Here is a 24,185-nt window from a genome sequence, read left to right as displayed (position 1 = left end):
TTTTTTGTGCATTTGAAGAACTGTCTATTTAACATTATAGTAACTATTTTATATAAAATATGACGTTTTTCCCTTACAGGTCAGCAAGATTATATTTTAACTGTAGAAAGCAGGAATGGCATGTTTATTTCCCCTTTTATTCCTTCCACATATACACTCTCATTAGAATAGCTTTGAATCGGTTAATTCAGGAACACAAACTATGAAGACTAGACAAGTAAAATTTTAAATAAACTATTCAACTTGAAAGTGAATCTGTCCTTCCTAGGCAGGAGGGGAAGATGACTCACCTAGTTCTGATTGGTCAAGAATGTAGGAAGGCAAGTGAAAGACAAGCTTTCTGGCAAACCACAAAGGGATGATTCACTGAGCATTCCAATCATGCAGTCTAAATGCCAAGAATCTTCTCTGTGAGCCTCCAAATTCCAATGGAATTGAAACTACTGCAATCATTTACTACTGCTAGAAAAGTTTTGCATCCTATAGAAAAATGTACAGATTATATGATACATGCCACTCCTAGCTTGGGAGAAAAGTGGAGAGTCTTTTTCTAATATGCAAAAAAATATTCATTTTCTTAAAAAAAAACAAATCAAGAGTTGATTATTTTCTGAAAGTACGGGGTAAGAGAAGCACAGCTGTTATAAATGCAAGGTAACAGCCCAGGCAGGAAAGTCCAAAAGGCTCTTATTTCCAATTAACCACCAAAAAAGGTAAAAATGGAGCTGTGGCACTAGTCTTGAACAAAAAGCTCAGGGACAGTGCTCAGGCTGTGTGTTCAAGCTCCAAGACCAGCTCCCTCATCCACTCTGGTCTTCCAAAAGAAATGCAAGATAAATTGATGGTAACCTTACAATTTATGAGATTTTTCTAAATATGATTATGAAAACCCTACATTCAAAGTGAATGCAAAAGGATTAACCAATGTGCTTCCTATAAGAAAGAATAAAAAAATAGCTGGGTGCTGATGGCTCACACTCAATATGGAGTGTAGCTAAGATTAACCACCAGAAAATGAGAAGGGGTGCTATGGCTCAAAGGAGTGGAGCTCTAGCCTTGAGTAAAACAGTTCAGGGACAGCAACCAGGCCCTGAGTTCAAGCCCCACGACAAAAACAGCAACAAAAGAATGAAATAAGCTTATGTTTTAAGGCATTTATGTATGTATGTATGTATGTATGTATGTATGTATAAATGCATAGATTTATTGTGTTGGTTCTGGGACTTGAACTCAGGCTGGGTGCTGTCACTGCAATTTTCTGCTCAAAGCTAGCACTCTATCACTGGAAGTACACTTCCACTTCAGACTTTTTTTGGGTAGAGTTTTGGAGACAGGCATTTCACAGACTTTCCTGCCTAGGCTTCATACCTCAATCTTTATATCTCAGCTGCGTGAGTAGCTAGGAATACAGGGATGAGTCACCAGTTCCCAGCTAAATTTTTTTTTTTTGGTCGGTCGTGGAGCTTGAACTCTGGGCCTGGGCGCTGTCCTTCAGCTCTTCAGCTCAAGGCTAGCGCTCTACCACTTGAGCCACAGCGCCACTTCCAGTTTTCTGCTGGTTTATTGGAGATAGGAGTCTCACTGTCTCTCCTGCCCGGGCTGGCTTTGAACCGAGATCCTCAGATCTCAGCCTCCTGAGTAGCTAGGATTATAGGTGTGAGCCACCAGTGCACAGCTTCCAGCTAAATTTTTTAAAAAAATATAACGTGAGGGACTTTTGGGAACTGTAGTAACAGATGTAAAAGAAACATCAGTGACCGAGAGCAAGAGGAAGGAATACTTTAAGAAATTGACAATACCATAGCAATGGTTTTATGGATGAGCACACATTTATATAAAGTCAAGCTCTCAGCAGGTAAAAGGAGAACTGAGACCAGAAGGGGATCCAAGAGCAAGCAGCCAGGCAGGTTGACATGGGCTATAAGGAAAACCATTTAAAGGAAGCATACCCAGAAACCCTTGGGAAGGAGGTCTCTGGCTAAGTGGATGTGTACCTGGGTTTTGCAAAATTCTGAGAATTAACAAGAGCACCCCAAACCTCCTAAGACAGAACAGAAAGTGATTGCATGTGCAGCAAGCAGTTTCTGAGGAGCTACTGCACTTTAACTTCAGTTGCTCAAAGCAGATTTCAATAGGTCAGGTACAGAAAACCTGAGTCTTTGCACATACAGATAATGCCTTGTGAAACTGTCAACAGGCATAAGAAGAACCTAGAGAATTCCGAAGATTCAAGAATTGCACTTACTTTGACAACTGTGCTATTCCTTCCAAAGTTATTATTAGTTTTTTAATTTTTTTTGGTGGGTCGTGGGGCTTGAACTCTGGGCCTGGGCGCTGTCCCTCAGCTCTTCAGCTCAAGGCAAGCGCTCTACCACTTGAGCTACAGCGCCACCGGTTTTCCGGTGGTTTATTGGAGATAGGAGTCTCACGGTCTCTCCTGCCCGGGCTGGCTTTGAACCGAGATCCTCAGATCTCAGCCTCCTGAGTAGCTAGGATTACAGGTGTGAGCTACCAGCGCCCGGCCCAAAGTTATTTTGAAGTTAGGGCTGAGAAGAAATGAAAGAAGAATCGCTGAAACATAGAATTTTCCCATACTTTTATTAAACAATGATAGGCCAAAAGATGATGAAAAATAGAAATTTGCATACATGCCTTAATTAATGCCTATAGTGAGGCAAGACATAACCAATGTAAGTTTATATCAAGATAATGGGTCTTAACTAGAGACCCTGTTATGCTTCAGGCACATTTGGCAATGTCCAGAGACTTATTTGCTTGTCACAACTGAGGGGGGAAGGGGTGAGAAGGAGTGCTATTGGCATCTGGTGGGTAGAGGCTAGAATGCTGGTAAGCATGCTACATTACCCAGGGCAGTCTCCCACACCAAAGTATCTGGCCCCTGATATTGCTAGTGTAGCTTTTAGGAGATCCTTTATATGATGATACACCGCCCTGAATTTCAACTACTTCTTATGCAATTTCATGTGAGACTGATTCTTCCAAGGCAGGTGCTTTCTACTACAGGTTATGTGGTGCTAAATACTCAAACCTAACCAAACATCCTGTTTAGACTCAATTATAGTGATTTCAAAAGAGCAGAGGAAAAGCACTATTATTCAATATAATAGAACCTTTGGGAAATATACTGCTTTTGAATCTGGTAAGAAGATAATGTGGGGGAAAGGGAGAGGGAGAGGCAAGGAAAGAATAGGAAAAATATTCTTGACTAGATTCAATAGGCAATTAAGTAATCTAATTTTTCCTAAGAGAAACGAAGTATTGCTGTGCTATACTATTTTCTTTACTAACGTAGACAAAAACTTTAACAGCAAAAACAAAATCTGTTGGATGATGGTGGTTCATGCCTACAATCTTAGCTTCACAGGAGGTTGAGGTCCAAGGATAGCAGTTTGAAGACAGCCTGGGCAGGAAAGTCTGTGAGATTCTTATCTCCCATTAACCACCAGAAAAGCTGGAATTGGAGTTGTGGCTCAACTGGTAGAGGACTACTCTTTAGCAAAAAAGCTCAGGGATAGTGTCCAGGCCGAGTTCAAGCCCCATAACTGGCATGCACATGCACACAACCTTCCAAATATAGCTGAATCTGTTTTTCTTTAACTGCCTTCAATATGACCACTCTGGTCACAGTCATCTCCTCTTTACTTTTTCACTCTCCCTTTGCTCATCTGGATTCAGCCTTACTAGCTTCCTTGCTGTTCAGGCCATGTGTGTCCCTGACTCATTACCTTTATCCAGAATAACCTTGCCTTAGGTATCAGCTTAGTTTTTTAAGGCCTTGCTCAGATGTCCAGTGTCTTCTCAACATTTTCCATTCTGAATACTCTATGTAAACAGGCCCCTTCTTTCCCACTCCCTACTCTTGAACTATTCTTTTTGTTCTTGTAGTCCCTTTCACCTTCTAACCTATCACCTAATTTACTTTTTTTCTGCTTATTGACTATTATCTGTTGCTTTGAACTACTAACTTCACATGGGCAGCAATGAGGCCTGTTTTGGTTCCAGATACAGCTCCAGTTCCTAGAACAGTGCCTGCCCTACAGTAGACTTAGTAAACATCTTTTGGATAAATACCTTAAGAACATAGTCCCCAATTCAAATTTCCAGTTGCTAAATGTAAGTACTCTATTTACTCATATAAAAAATATAGTTTTCAGACACTGAAATTAGGAATAGCAACATTAATATCTGCCCTCTGTTGAGTCTTCCTGTCATTTGTTCTTTCTATCAATTTGTAGTCTGAGAATTACTTTTCTTATCCATTCCTCAGAAGGTTTCATTGTGCTTTCTCAAAATTATGTGGCATGTACTTTAAAAAATAATAAACTAATTTATCTAATACAAAACTGCTTTGGGGCCTGCTTTTAGGTACACTGTTCCTTCTCTGTGAAATGTCCATTTGTCCCTGTATAACTACCCCCAATGACTCAAGACTAGGCTCTAACATGACCATCTCCAGAAAATCTCTTTGATTCCATACAGAATAAACCTCTACCCTGTAATTATTTGTTTGCTTATCTGTGAGAAGGCCACCAAGTTCTTTCATCCTGGAAAATATCTGCTACTCCTATAATCAAAAGATGAATCTATATTTCTTTATTTTGAACCCATGTTAGCCTTATCGCCTTTTCAATGACTGATATGACAAATCAAATGTACTGGGCTTGCCAACTTCTATTCTGTTGTGTGGGAGCCTTGAACAACTGTTGTGATGGAGATGGGGTCATGTTTAAAGAGTGGGAAGTCCTGAATGAGAAACAATAGAGGGCCTTAACTAATTAGTCATTAAGTTTTGTTCTATGTGGATCTCTAGCTGTAGATTATCTCCCTGAGACCATACTACTTTTAGGGAATCAAATATTTGTTAAATATACAAACCAGAAAGTGAATTTATTTAGATTTTACTTGGTTTGGGTTGTCCTATAAAATACTATGCTATTAAAAAGCTGACACTATTACTGAATAATATTATAGTAGAGAATACTGTTGTTATAGCTTATATGAGGCTAATACAAGTATCTGTTTAGAACAGAATTCATACAAAATAAAATTCCCTCTTGAGCAAATAGTTTTTAGCACAATGAAAAAATCTGTTTTATACATTTAAAATTTTCAAGTTATCATCTTTCTTATATGTATTACAGAAATATTTGTCATATATAGGTACATATATACTTGCTATATACAAGTATGTATTTCTCATATATGTATACACATATACATATACACATTTGTTATATATTCACATATATGGAAAATATTTTACTCTCTATATATTCACTTTCTTATATTCATTAAATGCAAAAGAAGCACACAGAAGGCTATTATATTTAAGAATCTTTCCCTTTTTACTTATCTATAATGCTAACTTTCTTTGGATAACTGAAGAACACTATTTAATAAAAGAGCTATGTAGTCATGGGGTTGTACAGTATTGAGTTTCCATAATGACAGTATCAATTTCCTATTACCATGTTTGAAAAGAATAAGTTAATATACAACTACTTTACATTGATCATGATTCCTTTTAGTTAACTAAAATAATTTCTGTCTAAATTTCTCAGTTATAGAAATTTTAACTAAACTTGATCTGTTTTGAAACCACTTAAAATACAATAGAGTCTTCAATATGTCTTAAAGGAGGGTTTTGCTCACAATATCTGTGGGTACTGGAGATCACATAGGTTAGTGACAAAACGGGAGAGCATGTAAGTACAGCCCAGGGTTAGAGAGAGTTCAGAGGTTCCCTAGTGATGAAGGGCTGATCATCAAGAGGAAAGCCCTTGTTCTACTTTCTGGCTGTGTTTTTCTTGACACTGTCAAAAGAGACAAGGACTAAGAGACTACATCAACTTGGTAACAGTATTCAAGAGGCAGAAAGACTGAATAACAATCATATTGGTCTTTGTATCTATCTAAAATTATGACTTCATATTCTGTTAGAAGATTATCTGTTAAGAGAATACAATGTTGCCTATTCCACACTGTAGCATTATGAAAATATAACTTTTACTATATAAACTAAATTCTAATTTCCCTTCAATTCAGTATAGGATCCAGTTTAGTTTTTATAAGATGCAATTTTCATTTTGTTCTCATACACAGTAGCAAAAGAGGAATAATAAAAGCTTAGATTGCGTGTAACCTTTAGAAATAAGGAAACTGAAATTAGAAAGTGTTCCTATAAAAATCAGTATAATGACTTCCCAAGTACAAAGTGGTTTGTGTGTGTGTGTGTGTGTGTGTGTGTGTGTGTGTGTGTGTGTGTGTGTGTGTGTGTGTGTGTGCGCACGTGTGCACGTGTACAAGCCAGTGCTGGGGCTTGAACTCAGGGCCTGCTTTGTTCCTTAGCTTTTTCTCTCAAGGCTGACATCCTACCACTTGAGCAACACCTCCACTTCTGGATTTTTGGTGATTAATTGGAGGTAAAGAGTATCACAGACTTACCTGCCCTGACTGGTTTTGAAGCACAATCCTCAGATCTCAGCCTACTGAGTATCTAGGATTATAGGTGTGAACAACAAGCTCCTGGCTTAATAAATTTTTTATCTGCAGAGAAAATTAAGTTTAAAATGCTCTGTAGACGAATATTTAAACAATTATGGTTCCCATTATGATGTCAGTTTCTCTTCATAAACTTTAAAGTTAGTGATAAGACCACTTACCTTCACATCCCTGTGGATTATGTTATTATCATGACAGTAGCGAAGCGCCTCCAGTATCTGTCTCATGTAATGGCTGTAAAAAAGAAAGAAATCTAAAACTGTAAAAACTTTCATTCGTTAGTGCAATACTATATAACTCTTACCTTCAGATTAACTGTCTACAAACATTTCATTTGAGCAGTGTCAAGCTTAATGAAACTCTGGCAGAGTTACAGATTTTAAAGCTTCTTGAAGAAAGAGAACAGTTTGTATTTCCCAAGTTAAGCCAAAAGAATTCCATACAAGTTCAGAGGCAAAAATACTCTAGGAATTTAAGATTGCAGTTTAAAATATGAAAAACCTCTAATATCTCAGTTAATTCTATTTAGTTAAACTGTAGAACTTTATTCTTGGTTTCTAAATGCCTCTTTATTACTGAGTACTTGTTTCATCTCTCTTCCTCTTTACTCCTTCCAATTCTCCCTTTTTTCCTTTTTGTCACTTTCCTTTTACTGTTTCCAGAATAAAACAAAAACTAAACAGTATAATTAATATTAGTACTGACAAATGACCCTGTTGGTGTTTGTGGCTCAAGAAAAAACACACACAATTCCATTCTAGCCAACTACATTCTAGCTTTATAAGTAAAGACATTTCCATTCATTAAGTTCTCTTTTTAGTATGTTACTTTCTAACCAAGCTCATAAATTTCGTTTTAACTAACATATGAATTATTTTGAGCCAGGTGCCCTTGGCTCACATCTGTAAACCTAGCTACTCAGAATGCTGAGATCTGAGGATCCAGGTTTGAAGCCAGCCCAGGCAGGTAAATTTCAGACTTTTATCTCCAACTAAACACAAAAAAGCTATAAGTGTAGCTGTGGCTCAAATGGTAGAGTGCTAGCCTGAGCACAAAAGCTCAGGGAAAGCACCAAGACCCTGAGTTCAAGCCCCAGGACCAGCACAAAACAAAACCAAAAACAGGATCCCCCCCAAACGATATGCATTATTTCATATATTAGAGTGGATTAGGAAATTCTATTTTTTTAAGTGAAAGGCAGAGGAGAAAAAAAAAAAAAAAACCTAAACCAAACCCAGACCCTTTCTGTACTCAAAAGTTGTTTCCTCATAACTAGTCTCTAAATTCATGCAGTCTAAGGATAAAGGTTCTAATGTTCAATTTTCTTACTTAGTGATTGAACATGTAAGAGGTTTGTTTGGGTCACTACAGCCTATAATTTATTTTTGTGTCAGTCTTGGGGCTTGTCCACATGGACTGGGGACTGCTCCTGAGCTTTTCTGCTCAAGACTAGTGCTCCACCACTTGAGCTACAGCTCCACTTCCAGCTGTCTTTCTGTGGTTAATTGGAGTCTCATGGAGTAACAATGCTTGACTCATGTAACTGTGACCCCTTTGTACAGCATCTTTACAATAAAATAAAACTAAAATATTAAAAAATGAAAATAAAATAAAATATATATCTCTAAACTTTAGGACAAAAATCTCAGCCTCCTAAGTATCTAGGATTACAATGTGAGCCACTAGAGACCAGCCCCAACTTTTTTTAATTTAAAGTTAGGGGCTATTAACATTTTATGGCCCTTTAGTGGTTCAAATCAGGCTTTGGAGGATCCATGACCCCTTATGGCTAAGAGGCAACAAATACCAAAGTGGTTTGCAAACTTGGGGTTAATATTACTACAAAATACTGTTATTAATAATATTACATTTATCAAAGACTTGGGACATGTCCACTCAGATGTCAAAATGGAACAGTAGCTTCAAATGAGGCAACTTGTACTTATAGAATATACTACTTTGGATATATGATAGTAAGTCAATGTAAACTACCTTTAGCCTAAAGAAAATTCCTGTCTTAAAGCCTCATAGAATTGGGCATTAAGGCAATCATCTGTCATCCTATCTACATGGAAGGCTGAGATCAAGAGGATCACAGTTCCAGGCCAGTCCAAGCCCTAATCTCAACAGCAAAAGCTGGGTAAAGTGGTATGCATATGACATTACAGTTATGTTGGGAAATATAAATAGGAGAATCATGGCATTAGGCTAGTTTGGGCATAAAGTGAGGCCCTATTTCAGAAATAAACAGAGAAAAAAAGGTGCAAGGCATGGCTTAAGTAGTATAGCACTTGCCTAGCAAACACAATGCCTCAAGTTCAAATTCTACTACTTTCAAAAAACAAAAAGACTAATAAAAAGTCTCATAAAACAAAATTCAAAGCAAGAACATTTTAAAACATGCATATCAGAGTACACCATTATTTGACTCAACTATACATACAGAGAAAAATCTGAAGTTATATGAGGAGAGAGAAGAATATTTTTGGGGGGTTGGGCTTGAATGTAGGTCCTGGGCACTGTCCCTGAGTTTTTTTTTTTATTTTTTGCTTAAAGCTAGTGCTCTACCACTTTAAGCCACAATGCCACTTTGGGTTTTCTGGTGGTTAACTGAAGCTAAGCTATGGACTTTCTGTCCTAGGCTGGCTTTGAACTGTAATCCTCAGCTCTTAACCTCCTGAATAGTTAGGATTACAGGCATGAGCTACTGGTTCCTGGCTTGAGAAAATAGAATTTTTCTCCATACATTATCACACATCTAAAGTCATCTTTCTCCACATTCCCAGTCATGACCCTGGATATCAACACTGTTTCAGTAAAATAAAATGAGACACCCCCCGCTCTGGCCAAAAAAATGAGATGCACAAATTCTAGAGAGTTGCTGAATAATCTTTAAATCAAAAAGTTTTATTTCATGAATATCAGAGTCCACATTTTCAGAAAAACTCATCAGTACATACATATGTTTATTCACATCTTCCCTAAGGATCAGGAAAGTTGGCAACTCCATGGAAGAGCTGTCCAGAAGTGTATTTATTTCTTCTGGAAGGAGGCATTGGAAGAATTAGAGGAAGAGGAAGGGAGGTGACTCAATGTACTCTTCTTGTCAGCTCTGGGCAAAAAGAAATATATACTATTTGCTAAGCAGAAGATACTTTATCTCTGAAGTGTTCATACAGGATGTCCCAGGATAAAGATGATTGTAAACAGACCCTGGGCTCTTTGACGAGTGATAGCTTCCTGAAGAATGTAAGCTAGGCAGTTTCTCTAAGGTATAAAATGGAGATGCTTCATGATTGAAAAGCTCCCTTATGTGTGTGGAATCCCCTAAGTCTCAGGTGGAGATTCAATTCTGGGACATGACTGCTTTGTTAATGTGAGAAGAAGCACTTGATAGTTCAGGCCTCCTTTGGCTTCAGTGGAGCCTTTTGATGCTTGCATCCTTGAAATGATTTTGTAAAGCTTGGTATTAGGTAAAGATACTGCACTGATCTGTGAGAGTTTGATTTGATAATCTGATTCTGCACTAGCTCACTCCAACACTGTTCACCCCTGAAAGGACAGGTGTAATTACTAATTGGGCTATACTAAGTTCAGAATAGATTTTTACTTTGTGACATGCTTTGCTGCTCCTCTTGAAATTCGGTCAGTTGAAGAGAAACAAAATTATCAATTTGATTACTTGGGAGTCTCCAAGTCTGCTACAGTTGGTCTCACTAGAATACTCATAGAAGCTGAATTTCCTAACAATAAATCTCAGAAGCAGATAGGAGAAATGAAAGTCAGAAGTCATCTAGCCAAACCTCGTACACTGTTCTTTTTATATAGTTATTGATCCCCTGCAATAGAACGCACCTAATAATATTACTGGAACCCTCCCCATGTCCTGCTCATTGTGAGCAGGAAGAATATTAAATAAATTGTGTCCACACCTCTCTCTGAGCAATGGTACTTACTGGTCCCAATGCTATTCTGTCTTGATCTATTCTGGAGAGTTCCTTTCATAAAAGCACCTTTTTTTTTTGTCCCGAGCTTTTATGCTTAAGGCCAGAGCTCTACCACTTGATGCACAGCTCCACTTCCAGCTTTTTGTGGTTAATTGGAGCTAGGCATCTCACAGGTACTTTTCTGCCCAGGCTGGCTTGGAACTAGGTTTCTCAGATCTTAGTCTCCTGCACAGCGAGGATTATAGGCATGAGCTACCAGTGCCCAGCTAAAAACCTCCACTTTAACAGCAACTACAGTAGAACTAAAAATCAAGAGGCTTTTTTTTTATCTTGATGTATAGACACGTGAACCTTTTTCTATAAGTTTCAAGATTGGAAGAGACCAGAAGTTGGGTATCACTTCTATATGCTAACATGTTGCCTGTCCCTACATCTAGCCAATTGGCAGAGACAGGCTCAAAGTTAAGGGAAAGCTAAGAAAAGTTAAAAAAAGAAGATGACTGGAGAATAGCTAACTCTGCCAGCAGGTATGCCAGCTACTCCAGTTACCATGTTTTAAAAAAGAAAACTATTTTAAAAGAATAAAAAAGAATCAAAATTCTGAATGTTTGATTTTCCATATTTTATGTTGTAATACAGACAAGTAGGAAAGGCAAACAGCTTCAAATTCTCAAGAAATATATAAAAATAATTACACACAAAAGTCTGAGAGGTTCATTGGATAAAGTTAGATAACGTTGCCACATGGAAAATCAAGATAACATTGATCATTTTTGTTATTTGAGAATGCCTTTTATATTTGAAGGAAAAGATGTAATACAAAATTTAAAAACTGTGCTAAGAACAAAACAACAGAAAAGTGGCACTTAAAAAAAATCTAACCAGACACTGGTGGTTCATGCTTATAATCCTAGCTACTCAGGAGGTAGAGTTCCGAGGATCATGGTTCAAAGTCAGCCTGGGCAAGAAAATCTATGATACTCTTATCTCCAATTAACCACCAAAAAATAGCTGGAAGTGGAGCTGTGGCTCAAGTGGTAGAGCACTAGTCTTGAGACAAAACTCAACAGCATCCAGGCCCTGAGTTCAAGCCCCAGGACAGGCATGTACACACCCACAAAAATCTAGACTGTGCTTTAAACAGCATGGCCCAATTATGTCTCTCTCTTGCTTTCTCTCTCTCTCTCTCTCTCTCTCTCTCTCTCTCTCTCTCTCTCTCTCTCTCTCTCTCTCTCTCTCTGTCTCTCTGTCTTTCTCTCTGTCTCTTCTCTCTGTCTCTCTCTCTTTCTCTCTCCTATTTTCCCTTTAGTGGTACTGTGGTTTCAACTCAGGATCTTGTGCTTGCTAAGCAGGTTCTCTATTACTTTAGACATACTTTCAGGCATTTTTGTTTTCATTATTTTTCAAATATAGTCTTGCTTTTTTGTCTATGCCAGCCTGGACTGTGATCCTTCCATTTACACTTTCTGTTGCTAGGATAACAGGCATATATACTACTGGAACTGGGTTATTAAAAAAATTATTTGAGTTAGGTCTCATGATCCTCCCAATCTCAGTTTCCCCCTAATAGCTAGGATCATAGGTGTGAGCCACTGTGCACACATTATTTATTTGTTCATTCTCCCCAGCCCTAATGGTATAAAAAAGCAAGTGCTTTTTTTCTTTACACAGTGTTATTGCCACAGGGAACTCCATCTCTAAGACTAAGCTCTTGCTCTTTGGCATGGAAGAGTCAGAATAATGTGGGGGATGGTGGTAGACAAGGATGTAGTAAGAGAGTCTCTAAGTTGTTTCTAGCTATATCCTTTTATTATGCTATAGTTCTAAAAGAAACAACAGAAAGGAAGAAATGTAATCATTTAATTCAACTGCATCTCAATTGATAAAACGTATAGTGAATTCTAATAGACTGGTGGATTGGAATCTTCCAGAATATTATGGCTTGTGACTGAGGAGGGATGCTACATCCCATGTATTAAATAGGCAACCCAATGGAGTATAGTTATGATCACTGAATGTAACCAAAGCAGAAAACTATTGTTATAAATATATAAGCCAGCAGGCCCAGTGGATGCATGGTTCCTATGATTTTTCATATTTACTTCTTTTTGAACCATTAGGTCTTTATGGCAACTCTTCCACTTAGAATAATGGCCATTCTTTGGTTGGAAGATCACATAGTGGCCTGAAGCAAATATATTCAGCAGAAAAAAAAAGGTACTTTCATTTTTGTTCCTTCTACTCTTCAGTTCTTTTCCTTAGATTAACTGGTCACATAATAGTTTGATATTACTAAAAAGTAAACAAAGAACTAATGAGGTACAGCTGTTAAAAACCAAACACATCAAACAAAACCCTCCAAGTTTAATTCTGCATGGTTCCTGAGCCTATACCAACCTTATCTTTGTGCAAACTCATTAGAAGTATGTAAGATAGCCTAACTGGTATGAATATGTGAAGCCATGTGAGCAGATACATTCATTGTTTGGCATTTTGCATGTCAAATTGCTATTTGATCCTACTCTGCATACAGAGAAAAGGTATGCTTCTTGCAGCAAAGAACAGCAGTATGTTCATTGGGAGAAGAGCAGACTTTTCTATGTGACAGTTCTTTGTTCTTTCCTCCTTTTACTTCTACCTTTACTCCTGGGGATTACATACCTGGCTACAGCTTCACTGTATACAAAACCAGCATCAGCTCGCTTTACGATTTCAAAACACAGATCTGCTCCATCCATACTGTAAATAAATGTGAAAAAAAGAATGTAAGAGAATCCAAGAAGGCAACATTGAAAGTCAATACATCATCACTAAGTTATTAGTTGACAGATTTCCAAGGATTCTAAGTAATTTAACCCTACTTTCTTTCAATAAAAAGCAGGCATAAATTATATAGAACATTATAAACATCTTAACGTTGAAAATCTACAGAAAAAAAGAATCCCTCCTACCTCAGAAAGAGCAAGCCAAGGGAGTATCACATAATACAAGATATAGAAGAATGACTATAAATTTTCTTTATGTTATGAAGGTAAGGAGTTTCAGGAAGAAGCACTGCTGGAGGCTGTGGGCATATTTTGAGATCACATTCCAAAATTATCCATGTTTAGTTACATCGTGTGTGTGTGTGTGTGTGTGTGTGTGTGTGTGTGTGTGTGTGTGTGCACGCGTGCGTGTGTGTGTGTGTGTGTGTGTGTGTGTGTGTGTGTATGTGTATGCTTGTCCTGGGGGTTGAACTCAGGGCCTGTGTGCTGTCCCTCAATTTTGCTCTAGGCTAGTACTTTACCACTTGAGCCATAGCTCCACTTCTGGCCTATGTTGGTTAACTGGAGACTCTCAAGGACTTTATTGCCCAGGCTAGCTTCAAATTGTGATCTTCAGATCTCAACCTCCTGAGTGTCTAGTATTACAGGCGTTAGCCACTGATTCCTGGCTAGTTACATAGTACTTTAAGAAATAAGGCAGGAGATCTGGCACAAGTGGTAAGAATACTTGTCTAGCATCCATGAGACCCTGGGTTCAAACCCCAGTACTGCAGAAACAAAACAATCATATATATAGACATTGAAGTATTTTGCTATAGTTATCACTGCTAAATGGGGAATTCAAATTATATATTATGAAATGAAATAGCAATGAGCTAATGAAAAACTTATTCTTATTTACCTTCCATGAGCAAAGTTAATTGCTACAAACATACTGGAATACACTGATGTACTGGTGACACAGTGTTACTCTCTTGCTCCAAACTTATAATTAAAGGTCTATATTTCTCACCTTCTAGGTAAGATTTCTTGTGGTCTTAGTTACACCTTCCCTCTTTTACTGACTTTGTTTAGTGACATTTCAATAAAATAATACTTTCTAGGCAGACTAGTCTTATTTCTACATCTTGAATACTCTATTTTATTTTCTCTGTTTTGCTACATACATCTGCATATACTGCTCTTTATATTTAAAATCTTGCTAAATTCAAGTTTCCAATTCATTCTCATCTTCCTATAAAGCTCCCTCAATGATTACCAGACACATTAATGTCTTCCTTTGCTTTCATTTTTGATCACCTAGACTGTAGCATAACATTTAGCATTTACATATAAATACATGCTGCATACATGTATGTTTTTGCAAGATCATTACCTATATTAGTGAAATTATTCAAATATTAATAGCTAACATTTTCATAAGGCTTTAAGTTTTATAAAGTATGTTCAAATCCAGTAGCTCAATCTTTAATATACCTGCCGCAGGTGTGAGAAAACAGAAAGTTATAGAAAGCAAAGAAAAGAACATAGTATTTGTCAGGCCTCATAGTTATATCTCTTTTCATATGCAGAACAACTACTGCATGAGATCAACATTCCTCTTACATGCTAGGCAAGAGATTTATCATTGTATTCCATCTCCAGCCCAGCATCTTTCTTTTCTTCTTTTTTTGGTGGTACCAGGATTTAAACTCAATTCCTCACATTCACTAGGTTTGATTGGTTGGTTGGCACTCAACCACTTGAGCAATACTCCTGGACCAGACTTTTGCTTGTTATTTTAGAGATGGATTCAGGCAGACTTTTCTGCTGGGGCTGGCTTTGAACTGAGAACCTCATGAGCAGCTAGGATTACATAATAACATTTCATGATTACTGGAAAAGCCCAATATTTTTATATTTTAAAATTTCTTTGTATTGTGCTATTTTGAAGCCTAGATATAGTTAAGCAGGTCAATTGACTTATAAAGACTAAAATCCATCTCATAGTGATGAAATTCATTTTGTATAGGTGCTTTTCTAAATTGAGAAATCTGAAGGTAAGCACTATTCAAATTAAATGAGAGGGGAGCTAGCCAAAGAATGGAGCCAAATTGATTATGTAATAAAGCAGTAAGAATCTGGAAGCTGTCCAAAGAGCTACAGGGACCTAGAAAGGAGAGAGAAGAGAAATGGAGGAACGGAAGTGATAAAGGAGTGAGAGGCCTAAGAAAATTAGTTTGAGAAGTAACTGCAAAGAACTTACTGCTAGCATTGATTAATCTGCTTTTTTTCTAGTTGTATCTAAAATACTGGCTTGAAATCTTAAACTACATGTGCATGAGAGAGAGGGGAGGGGGAGACAAGAGACAGACAGATACACAGAGAGAGAGAAAAACAGAGAGAGACAGAAATCATATGAGCCCAGGCACAGATGTAATTTTAGATTTCTCTTTCCTTCCCCTGATTTGTCTATTCTTATGAGTACTTTTGTTGTTGTTGCTTTTGTGGGATGTAGGGCTTTAAGTCGGCCTGGGTGCTGTCCTGAGATCTTTTGCACAAGGCTAGTGCTCTACCAGAGTCACAGCTCCACTTTTGGTTTTTCAGTGTTTAAAACTGGAGATAAAAGTCTTTCAGGGACTTTTCTGCTCAAGGCTAGCTTTGAACCATGATCCTTAGATCTCTCCTCCTGAGTAGCTAGGATTATAGGCGAGAATCAACAGTGCCAAGCTGAGTACCATATTTTATTATTATTATTATTATTGTTGTTGTTGTTATATTGTTATTATGCCAGTCCTGGGGCTTGAACTCACAGGCTGGATGTTGCTCCTGAGCTTCTTTTTGGTCAAGGCTAGCACTCTACTATGTGAGCCACAGCACCACTTCCAGCTTTTTCTGAGTAGTTTATTGGAGATGAGTCTCACAGACTTTTCTGCCATGGCTGGTTTCGAACTGTGATCCTCAAATCTCAGCCTCCTGAGTACTAGGGTTACAGGCATGAGCCACTGGCACCCGACTCTGTATTATTTATTTTAAATAGTGTAGTAACGTATATAGTAATATTTGGCAAAGCAAGTCTCATTTCATTATTCTTTTCTCATGAATTTTTCCCAGTTGAAAAGTAAAATGATTTGTTAGACTCTAAATATTTTTATATTTCAGCTAAGGCAGAATTTTAGCTATACATTAACTTATAGAAACTTTTCTAATATTTTGCTCCACGAACATGATATATCACTCTATTTCCTTTCATATCTGACTTGTAGTTTTAAGGTATTCTTCATATTGGTTCCAAATAACTGATTATTATTTCACCATAACTATTATGGATATGGCTTTTTTTTGTTAGTGCTGAGGATCAACCTTAGGGTTTCATACATGCTAGATAGGCCTTCTACCAATGACTTACCATCTCTATCATTTTATATTTTAGTTGCTTTTTAATTGGGACATTTTTTACTTTATAGGTTTTAAAATTCAGTAAGGATACAAAATAAAGTCACTTGTGTTAACTTTTAAAATAAAAGTCATGTTCTATGAAGGATTATTCTGAAAAAACTATCACAGTGAAAGTACTTTTCTATTATTAAAATGATCTCATTAGTTATTTATAACATTAATTGATATTAAGGTAAAAGAAGCAATCTACGAATTTTAAATTTCATGAGATACAGAAATAAAACACGATTTATGCAAATTTTATTCACCACAGAAATGTGATATATATACATATTTATAATACATACAATCCAAATAAAATAACCTTGAACCTTCTGAATAAAACTGATAATTCAATTCTCTGATAAACATTATTTGCTAATGTAATAATGCTAAAATACTGATAAGACTTCTTACTAATTTTCTTTTTGTTTTCTTATCTTGGGATGTTATTAGGACTGTCATGAATCTTCAAAGAGCATGTCCTGAATTTCACTAGTTGTCTCCCATCCCAGGAAGTGAGATGAGGTGAAGAAACCCTTCTACAGAGAAAGCTTCCAAAACATATGCAGAAAAACCACAGGAAGTTGACTCCAAATTGTGAAAGCACTGGAATTATGAATGAGTTTAACTGCCACTCCCTTTTTTCTATCTGAATTTAAAACTTTATAAGAAAGATGCACTAATTATATAATTAAGAAAATTATCCACCGGGTGCTGGTGGCTTATGCCTGTAATCCCAACTACTCAGGAGGCTGAGATCTGAGGATCATGGTTCAAAAGCAGCTTGAATTGGAAAAGTCCATGAGACTCTTATCTCTAATTAACCACTAGAAAACTGAAAGTGGAGCTGTAGCTCAAAGTAGTAGAATGCTAACCTTGAACAAAAGAGCTCAGGGACAGCACCCAGGCCCTGAGTTCAAGCCCCATGACCCACAAAAACAAAAAAAGAAAATTATCCAAACCAAGCAAACAACATAGATCATAGGTCTAAAGGCACAAAGTATGACTGGATATATGTGAAAAGAGATCAGATTGCATCACTTCCAAATATGACCATTTGGCACCAAGTGTCTTTTGAGCCCAAAGCATAAAATTAAATGCTCTGTGCAATGTGAAATTGTAATTAACAGCTTTTGAATCTTTCCTCTCATGTTTTGAATATTTCTGTAACTATATCAAAGCAGACTATTAACAAATGGTCCACTAGCATTTGTCTTCTGACCATTCTTCAAGAAACACTGTAATAAAATTCAGAAAAATCCAGATTTCTCTGACAAGTATTTTCTCTGAAGATAACAAAAAACAACTACAAAAAAGTACATGAAGTTTGAAGAAAAGGTGTTTTAAAACTTCAACGAATTAACAGAACAGTGAATGGAAAACTAGCAAGAACAAGGAAAGGCTATTGCTCAGAGAGGTGGACAAGAGCTATGTGCTTTGGAGGTGAAGGGTGGCTACCGTGAAGAGGCAGCTGTAGGGGTGTACTTTTGGGGAACTGTGAGGAGTGACAGGGTCCAGTTGCTTTTGTACCAGGGTGGCCAAAGACAAGACACTGGGCTAACCAGTTCTGGGGCAGACTTCTGAAGAATCTGCTGAAGGCTCGCGTCTTGATGAAACATTCCTTGCTGGGGCCAATAAACTGCATTTTGAAAACTGGGGTACAGAATGTAATTGAAATGACATATTAGCATTGAAAGCTCCTAAATCGTGGTAAATGGTGAGTCTAGAAACTTCAGCACCCATGGTACGTTTCTGAATCACAGTTTAGTTATGTTAGAAAAAGATTAACAAAATAACTGTAAAATTCCCAAATGTTTAGAAATTGAAAGGTACTTGATAAATAGACTATTAATCAAAGAGAAATAATAATGAAAATAACAAAATATTTTCTAACAATAAGAATAAGAGTATACAATGAAATTTGTGATGGACTTTTGTGTTGCTATTAATCATCCTGCAAATATAGAAAAGGATGAAAGGAGTTGGGACATAGCTGTAATCTCTCAATCTAAGCATTCATGTTACCAACTGCCCCCCACCCCAATACCTTAGAGAACATTTCTTGAATTAGGAAATCCATTGTTCACAGAAAAATACATCAATACAACCTTTCTAAAGGGCAATTTTATTGTGCCTGACAAACACTAAAAATGTACATGCTTCTGCAACTAGGGTCTTTTTCCAGTTTTAATTCCAAGAGTTTATCATAGCTATTTGTGATAGGGAGAATTTGGAAAAAATCTGAATTTTCAGTATTAGAATGGTTCAACAAACTGTGTTGAGTTCAGAGTGGATTCTTATTCCATCAATTAAAAGATGCTATAGAGGTATATTTACTGACATAGAAATGTTACTAATATTCTAAGGTGTATAAATGTACATATCTATACATTTATATACACATAGAAGCTTCTGTTTATTAAAATAGGGTACTAAATGGTAGGTAAGACTATAGCCAGAATTATTTTTCCTTTTAAAACACAAAGAGATACTGTATTTTCATTATACAAGCCAGTTCTGATTGTTAAAAACTATGAAAAAAACTCTTACAAAGCAGTTGGATCCATTATTTTATGACAGAAATAACCCCATTTTGCTGTGGTAAGAATTAAAGCCAGGGCTGTAGGAATGGCTCAAGCTGTAGAACACTTGTTCAGAAAGGAGGCTTTGGGTTCAATTTTCAGTACCACTAAAAAGGAATTAAAGCTAGATTTATTGAGAGCTTAATTATGTAATGGTATTTCCTAAGTGTTTTACATGCGCTTATTCATTCAATGGCTACAGAAGGCCATAAGGTAGGTATTTTGATCTTTCATAATTTACTTAAGAAAAAACAGAAATGGCAAAGGGTAATAAGCAACTTGCCCAGAGACTACATGGCTTGTGAGTGGAAGTGAGTCAACATGTGAGGTGCTATAATTTAAGCTAGGCTCCCCTTCACACATGTACTATAAATAGGACAGCATCCTATTCTTTCAGGATGAACTTGGGACAGGGATCAGAAAAGTACTTGGACAGGATTGTTCAAGTAGATATGCAAGTAGATTTGAAGCCTGTATCTTTGTTAATAAAGAAAACAGGTATTCACTATAATGGAAATTTAAAGTCTTAATAAAGCGATTCTGATACACTGTCATAAACATTAACATGACTGACTATATGCCAAATTGCCAATTTTCTCACTGCATTTGTTTTGTAGGAATTGTCTATTCCTGTCCTCACCTAGTGGTATACAAAGCTCGTCATCTTTCCTTTTATTGGAGTGAACTCTTTATACTCAATAGAATGTAATCCTTTTATGTCAATATTGAAGCAAATTACAATTCTAGTGTTTTCAATTTTTCTTATCTTTATTGATGTTTTCCTTTGAGAATCCCAGTCCTTTGAACATTTAAAAGCTCTCCAAAGATCTGTTAAATAATTTTCTTTCTTGTTAGCATTCCTATGATTTGACTAGATTATACAAATTCTGTTTTCTCTGTAGTTTTCTGGTGTGTGTGTGTGTGTGTGTGTGTGTGTGTGTGTGTGTGTGTGTGTGTGTGTGTGTGTGTGTGTGTGTGTGTGTGTGTGTGTGTGTGTGTGTGTGTGTGTGTGTGTGTGTGTGTGACATATGCATGTGTATGTACATATGGCAGTGAAAGATAAATTGACTTTTAAGTTGCTAGATTTTTGCCACAATACTGAAAAATAGTCAATTCCCAACTCCAATGCTCCTCAGTGGATGAATGCATCAAGAAAATGTGGCATATATACACAATGGAATTCTACTCATCCATCAGCAAGAATGATATTGTACCATTCATAAGGAAATGGAAAGACTTGGAAAAAATGTATTAAGCTAAGTAAGCCAAACCCAAAGAAACACAGGTTGCATGGTTTCCTCATTTGTTGTAACTAGACTGTACCTATAAATCTACAAGCAAACATGCTGGATAGTAAAAGACAAAAAAAATACATTTGGACATGATGAATTTTACAGAATCTAGACATTCCCACTTTGAAACTAAAGGAGGGCATTATTAGGAGAAGATTACAAAGACTCAATAGCTATGTTCATATGGTCATAGAAAATGAAGTTTATTGAAATGAACTCCAAGAAATGGAAACAAGAGGTTTTATTCTCCCTTTTGTTGTTACTGTTTTTGCTTTCTGTGCTTTTTGATGTGTATATAAGTTTATCTGTTATGGGGAGGGTAAGGGGGAGCACAGAAATGGTGGGACAAAGGGAAAACTAATTCAGCAGTGATACTCACTAGACATTATGTTGAAAATGAACTATACAACTTGTGGGGGAGGGAGGTTGTGAGGAAAAAACTGGGAGAAAACAAGGAAAGGGATGACACTATTCAAAAAGAAATGTATTCATTACCTGACTTATGTAACTTAACCCCTCTTAACCATTACAATAACAATAAAAAGTAGTTAATTCCCTCCTATATTTACTTAACTGTATATGTACAATAAGGTTGTATACAGTATACATGTATACTGTATGCACTAAGGATTCTTACTGAAGAGTAATATCTGGTGCTGTCCAGCTGGAAAGTTCAGCTTTTCTCTGCCCTGTATCCTTCTAAGTGAATCTAATATTGAGTGTGGTTTCTGGTAGTTTTATGAGTCTGAATGTGTGGTAGTATCTACAAAGCAGACCTCTCCTAGTAGATGCTGCAGATTAGATACATGTACCAAGATCTCCATGTACAAGTACTAAGGTCTTCAACCAAGGGTCAGTAGACACAAAGAGGCAGTGCACAACAGGAGAGCAAAGGCCATCAAGAAGATATTGTATCTGGGCATTCTAGTTAAAGCTTGTAATCCCAGCTACACAGGAGGCAGAGATTAAGAGTATTGAAGTTCAAGGCCAGCCTGTGCAAACAGTGAGAACCCATCTCAATATAAAAGCTGCATGTGGTGGTTTGTTTGTTATCCTGGCCATACATTAGGAGGATTGTGGTCTGAGGTCATTCTGGCAAAACTCTAGACCTTATGTGAAAAATAACCAAGTAAAAAAGGGCCAGGAGTGTGTCTTTAGAGGTACAGCACAAGTGCTAGGCACTAAGTTCAGCCCTCAGTACCAAAGAAAAGGGGAGGGAGCACATCAAACAAATGTTCATATCTTGTAACTTTGCTAGCTCCAGCAGGTATAATAATTCAAAGTTGTTTCGGTACAGATGCCAGGGTTTAGCCCACCTCTAACATGTTCAGGGCTTGGAACAAATGTATCAATGGAAGCTGATGCTTACACATATCTAAATATAGATTGAGTGCTCCTGACCAGAAGAGTTTCAGATTTTTTAAAAAAAAAAATCTGCAATACTTGAATATATATATATAGTAAGGTATCTGTATATGGGACCCAAATCTAAATATAGAATTCACTTATATTTTGTATACAACTGATACATATATCCTAATAGTAAGTCTATATGATATTTCTGTGTCCTTGTGTTTTGACAGCAACCTGTCACAGGAGGTCAAGTGTAAAATTTTCTTTTCTTTTTTTTTTGGGGGGGGGGGTCCGGTCGTGGGGCCTGAACTCTGGGCTTGGGCTTGGGAGCTGTCCCTCAGCTCTTCAGCTCAAGGCTAGCGCTCTACCACTTGAGCCACAGCGCCACTTCCAGCTTTTTTCTTTTTGCTTACGTGGTGCTGAGGAATCGAACCCAGGGCCTCAGGCATGCAAGGCAAGCGCTCAACCACTGAGCCACCTTCCCAGCCCAAGTGTAAAATTTTCTATTTGTGGATTAATTTTGGCCCTCAAACACTTGAGGGTTTTAGAGGATTTTGGAATTTTGGATTATAGTTATCCAACCTGTGCATCAAAATTACAAACTGCTAAATAAGTTCTAAGCTTCCACCCTGGCAAAGCAATCTTCAGAAGGATGTGAACAGTTAGGTTCTATTCAAAATTCTTGGGTTCCTCACCAGAACACTGTTTGGCACTGGCGTCTCCTAGTGGGTGAGGAAATCAGCTACAAAAGACAGCACATGATCTGGGCGCCAGTGGCTCATGCCTGTAATCCTAGCTACTCAGGAGGCTGAGATCTGAAGATCACAGTTCGAAGCCAGCCTGAATAGGAAAGTTTCTGAGACTTACTCACCCCAAAAAAGACAGAAGTGGAGCTGTGGCTCAAGTGGTAGAGCACCAGCTTGAGCAAATAAAGCTTAGGAACAGCACCCAGGCCCTGAGTTCAAGCCACAGGATTGTGCATAAGCGAGTGCAAGCATATGTGCAAACACAGACACAGACACACAGACACACAGACACACACACAAATTTAAAAAAGGAATTTGGCTCAGGGTAGAGTGCTTGCTTCGCATGCATGAGGCCCTGGGTTCCATTCCTCAGTACCACATAAGCAGAAAAGCCGGGAGTGCCCTCCCCCACAATATAACCCCTGCTTTTACTGTAAAAAAAAAAAAAAAGAAATGTACTCATTACCTTGCCCATGTAATTATAACCCCTCTGTATGGTATTTTCACAATAAAAAAATAGATACATCCATTAAAAAAAAAAAAGCCGGGAGTGGCGCTGTGGCTCAGGTGGTAGGGCACTAGCCTTGAGCTGAAGAGCTGAGGGACAGCGCCCAGGCCCAGAGTTCAGGCCCCACGACCAACAAAAAAAAAAAGAAGAAGAAGTAAACAGGGGATTTTGTTTGTTTGTTTTGTTTTTGTTTTTTGGTCATGGGGCTTGAATTCTGGGCCTGGGCATTGTCCCTCAGCTCTTAAGCTCACGGCTAGCGCTCTATCACTTGAGCCATAGCGCCACTTCCAATATTCTGGTGGTTTACTGGAGATAAGAGTCTCTCAGACCTTCATGCCCGGGCTGGTTTTGAACCGTGATCCTCAGATCTCAGCATCCTGAGTAACTAGGATTATAGGCGTGAGCCACCAGCTCCTGGCTGAGTATACAGGTTTTTAAGCAAAACAGATGTTCCCCTCAGGAGAACATTCCATATGCTATGGATTATTTCTAAGTTCTAGACATGAAGAAAAGAAATAAGAGCCCTTGAATGTTCAAATAACAGCATGGCTAATTTACAAACAGCAACAAAGTTCTTTATATGGACAAATAAAATCCAGCTGTTAACTGAATGCCTCCTTTGATTATTATAGGAAGACATAGATATCTAAATTTATTATCCTCATACACTATGATTTTTATGTTAGTCACTCTGCTGGGATTCAGATACTGGAAGTTCCTGTTAAAATGCAGGTATGTTAATAGCTAATAGCAAAGATTTACTGAGCATTTAACTATACAGCAAGCACTATTCTGTTTTTTAAAAATATTTTTTATTGTAAAGATACCATACAGAGGGGTTACAGTTATATGAGTAAGGTAATGAGTACATTTCCTATCAAGCATTGTTACTCCTTCCTTTGTTTTGCCCCTACTATCCCTTCCCTCCCCAACTCTATCCTCTCCTTACCCCAAGTTGTAAAGTTCATTTTCAACATGTCTTGTATGTCTCATTGTTACAATAGCTCATCCTGTATCCTTGTTTAAGTATTTTGTTATTTCCCTTCCCCT

The 24,185-nt window shown here is 37.4% G+C and overlaps 1 protein-coding gene across 13 annotated transcripts in view; it reads right to left on the bottom strand.

The window, feature by feature from the left end:
- Cask (calcium/calmodulin dependent serine protein kinase) overlaps nt 1-24,185 on the bottom strand; it is a 347,639-nt gene that overhangs the window by 151,375 nt on the left and 172,079 nt on the right. For all 13 annotated transcript variants that reach the window (XM_070040601.1, XM_070040608.1, XM_070040597.1 and 10 more), the window contains exons 4-5: nt 13,131-13,208; nt 6,684-6,756 (exon numbers count right to left, since the gene is read on the bottom strand). In XM_070040601.1, coding sequence (XP_069896702.1) covers nt 6,684-6,756; nt 13,131-13,208 — 151 coding nt within the window. The remainder of the gene's footprint in view (nt 1-6,683; nt 6,757-13,130; nt 13,209-24,185) is intronic.

This window comes from Dipodomys merriami, unplaced genomic scaffold (assembly GCF_024711535.1).
Source record: "Dipodomys merriami isolate MVZ:Mamm:240054 unplaced genomic scaffold, mDipMer1.0.p SCAF_3, whole genome shotgun sequence".
Classification (NCBI taxonomy): Eukaryota; Metazoa; Chordata; class Mammalia; order Rodentia; family Heteromyidae; genus Dipodomys; species Dipodomys merriami.
This window is presented reverse-complemented; position numbering and strand designations above follow the sequence as displayed.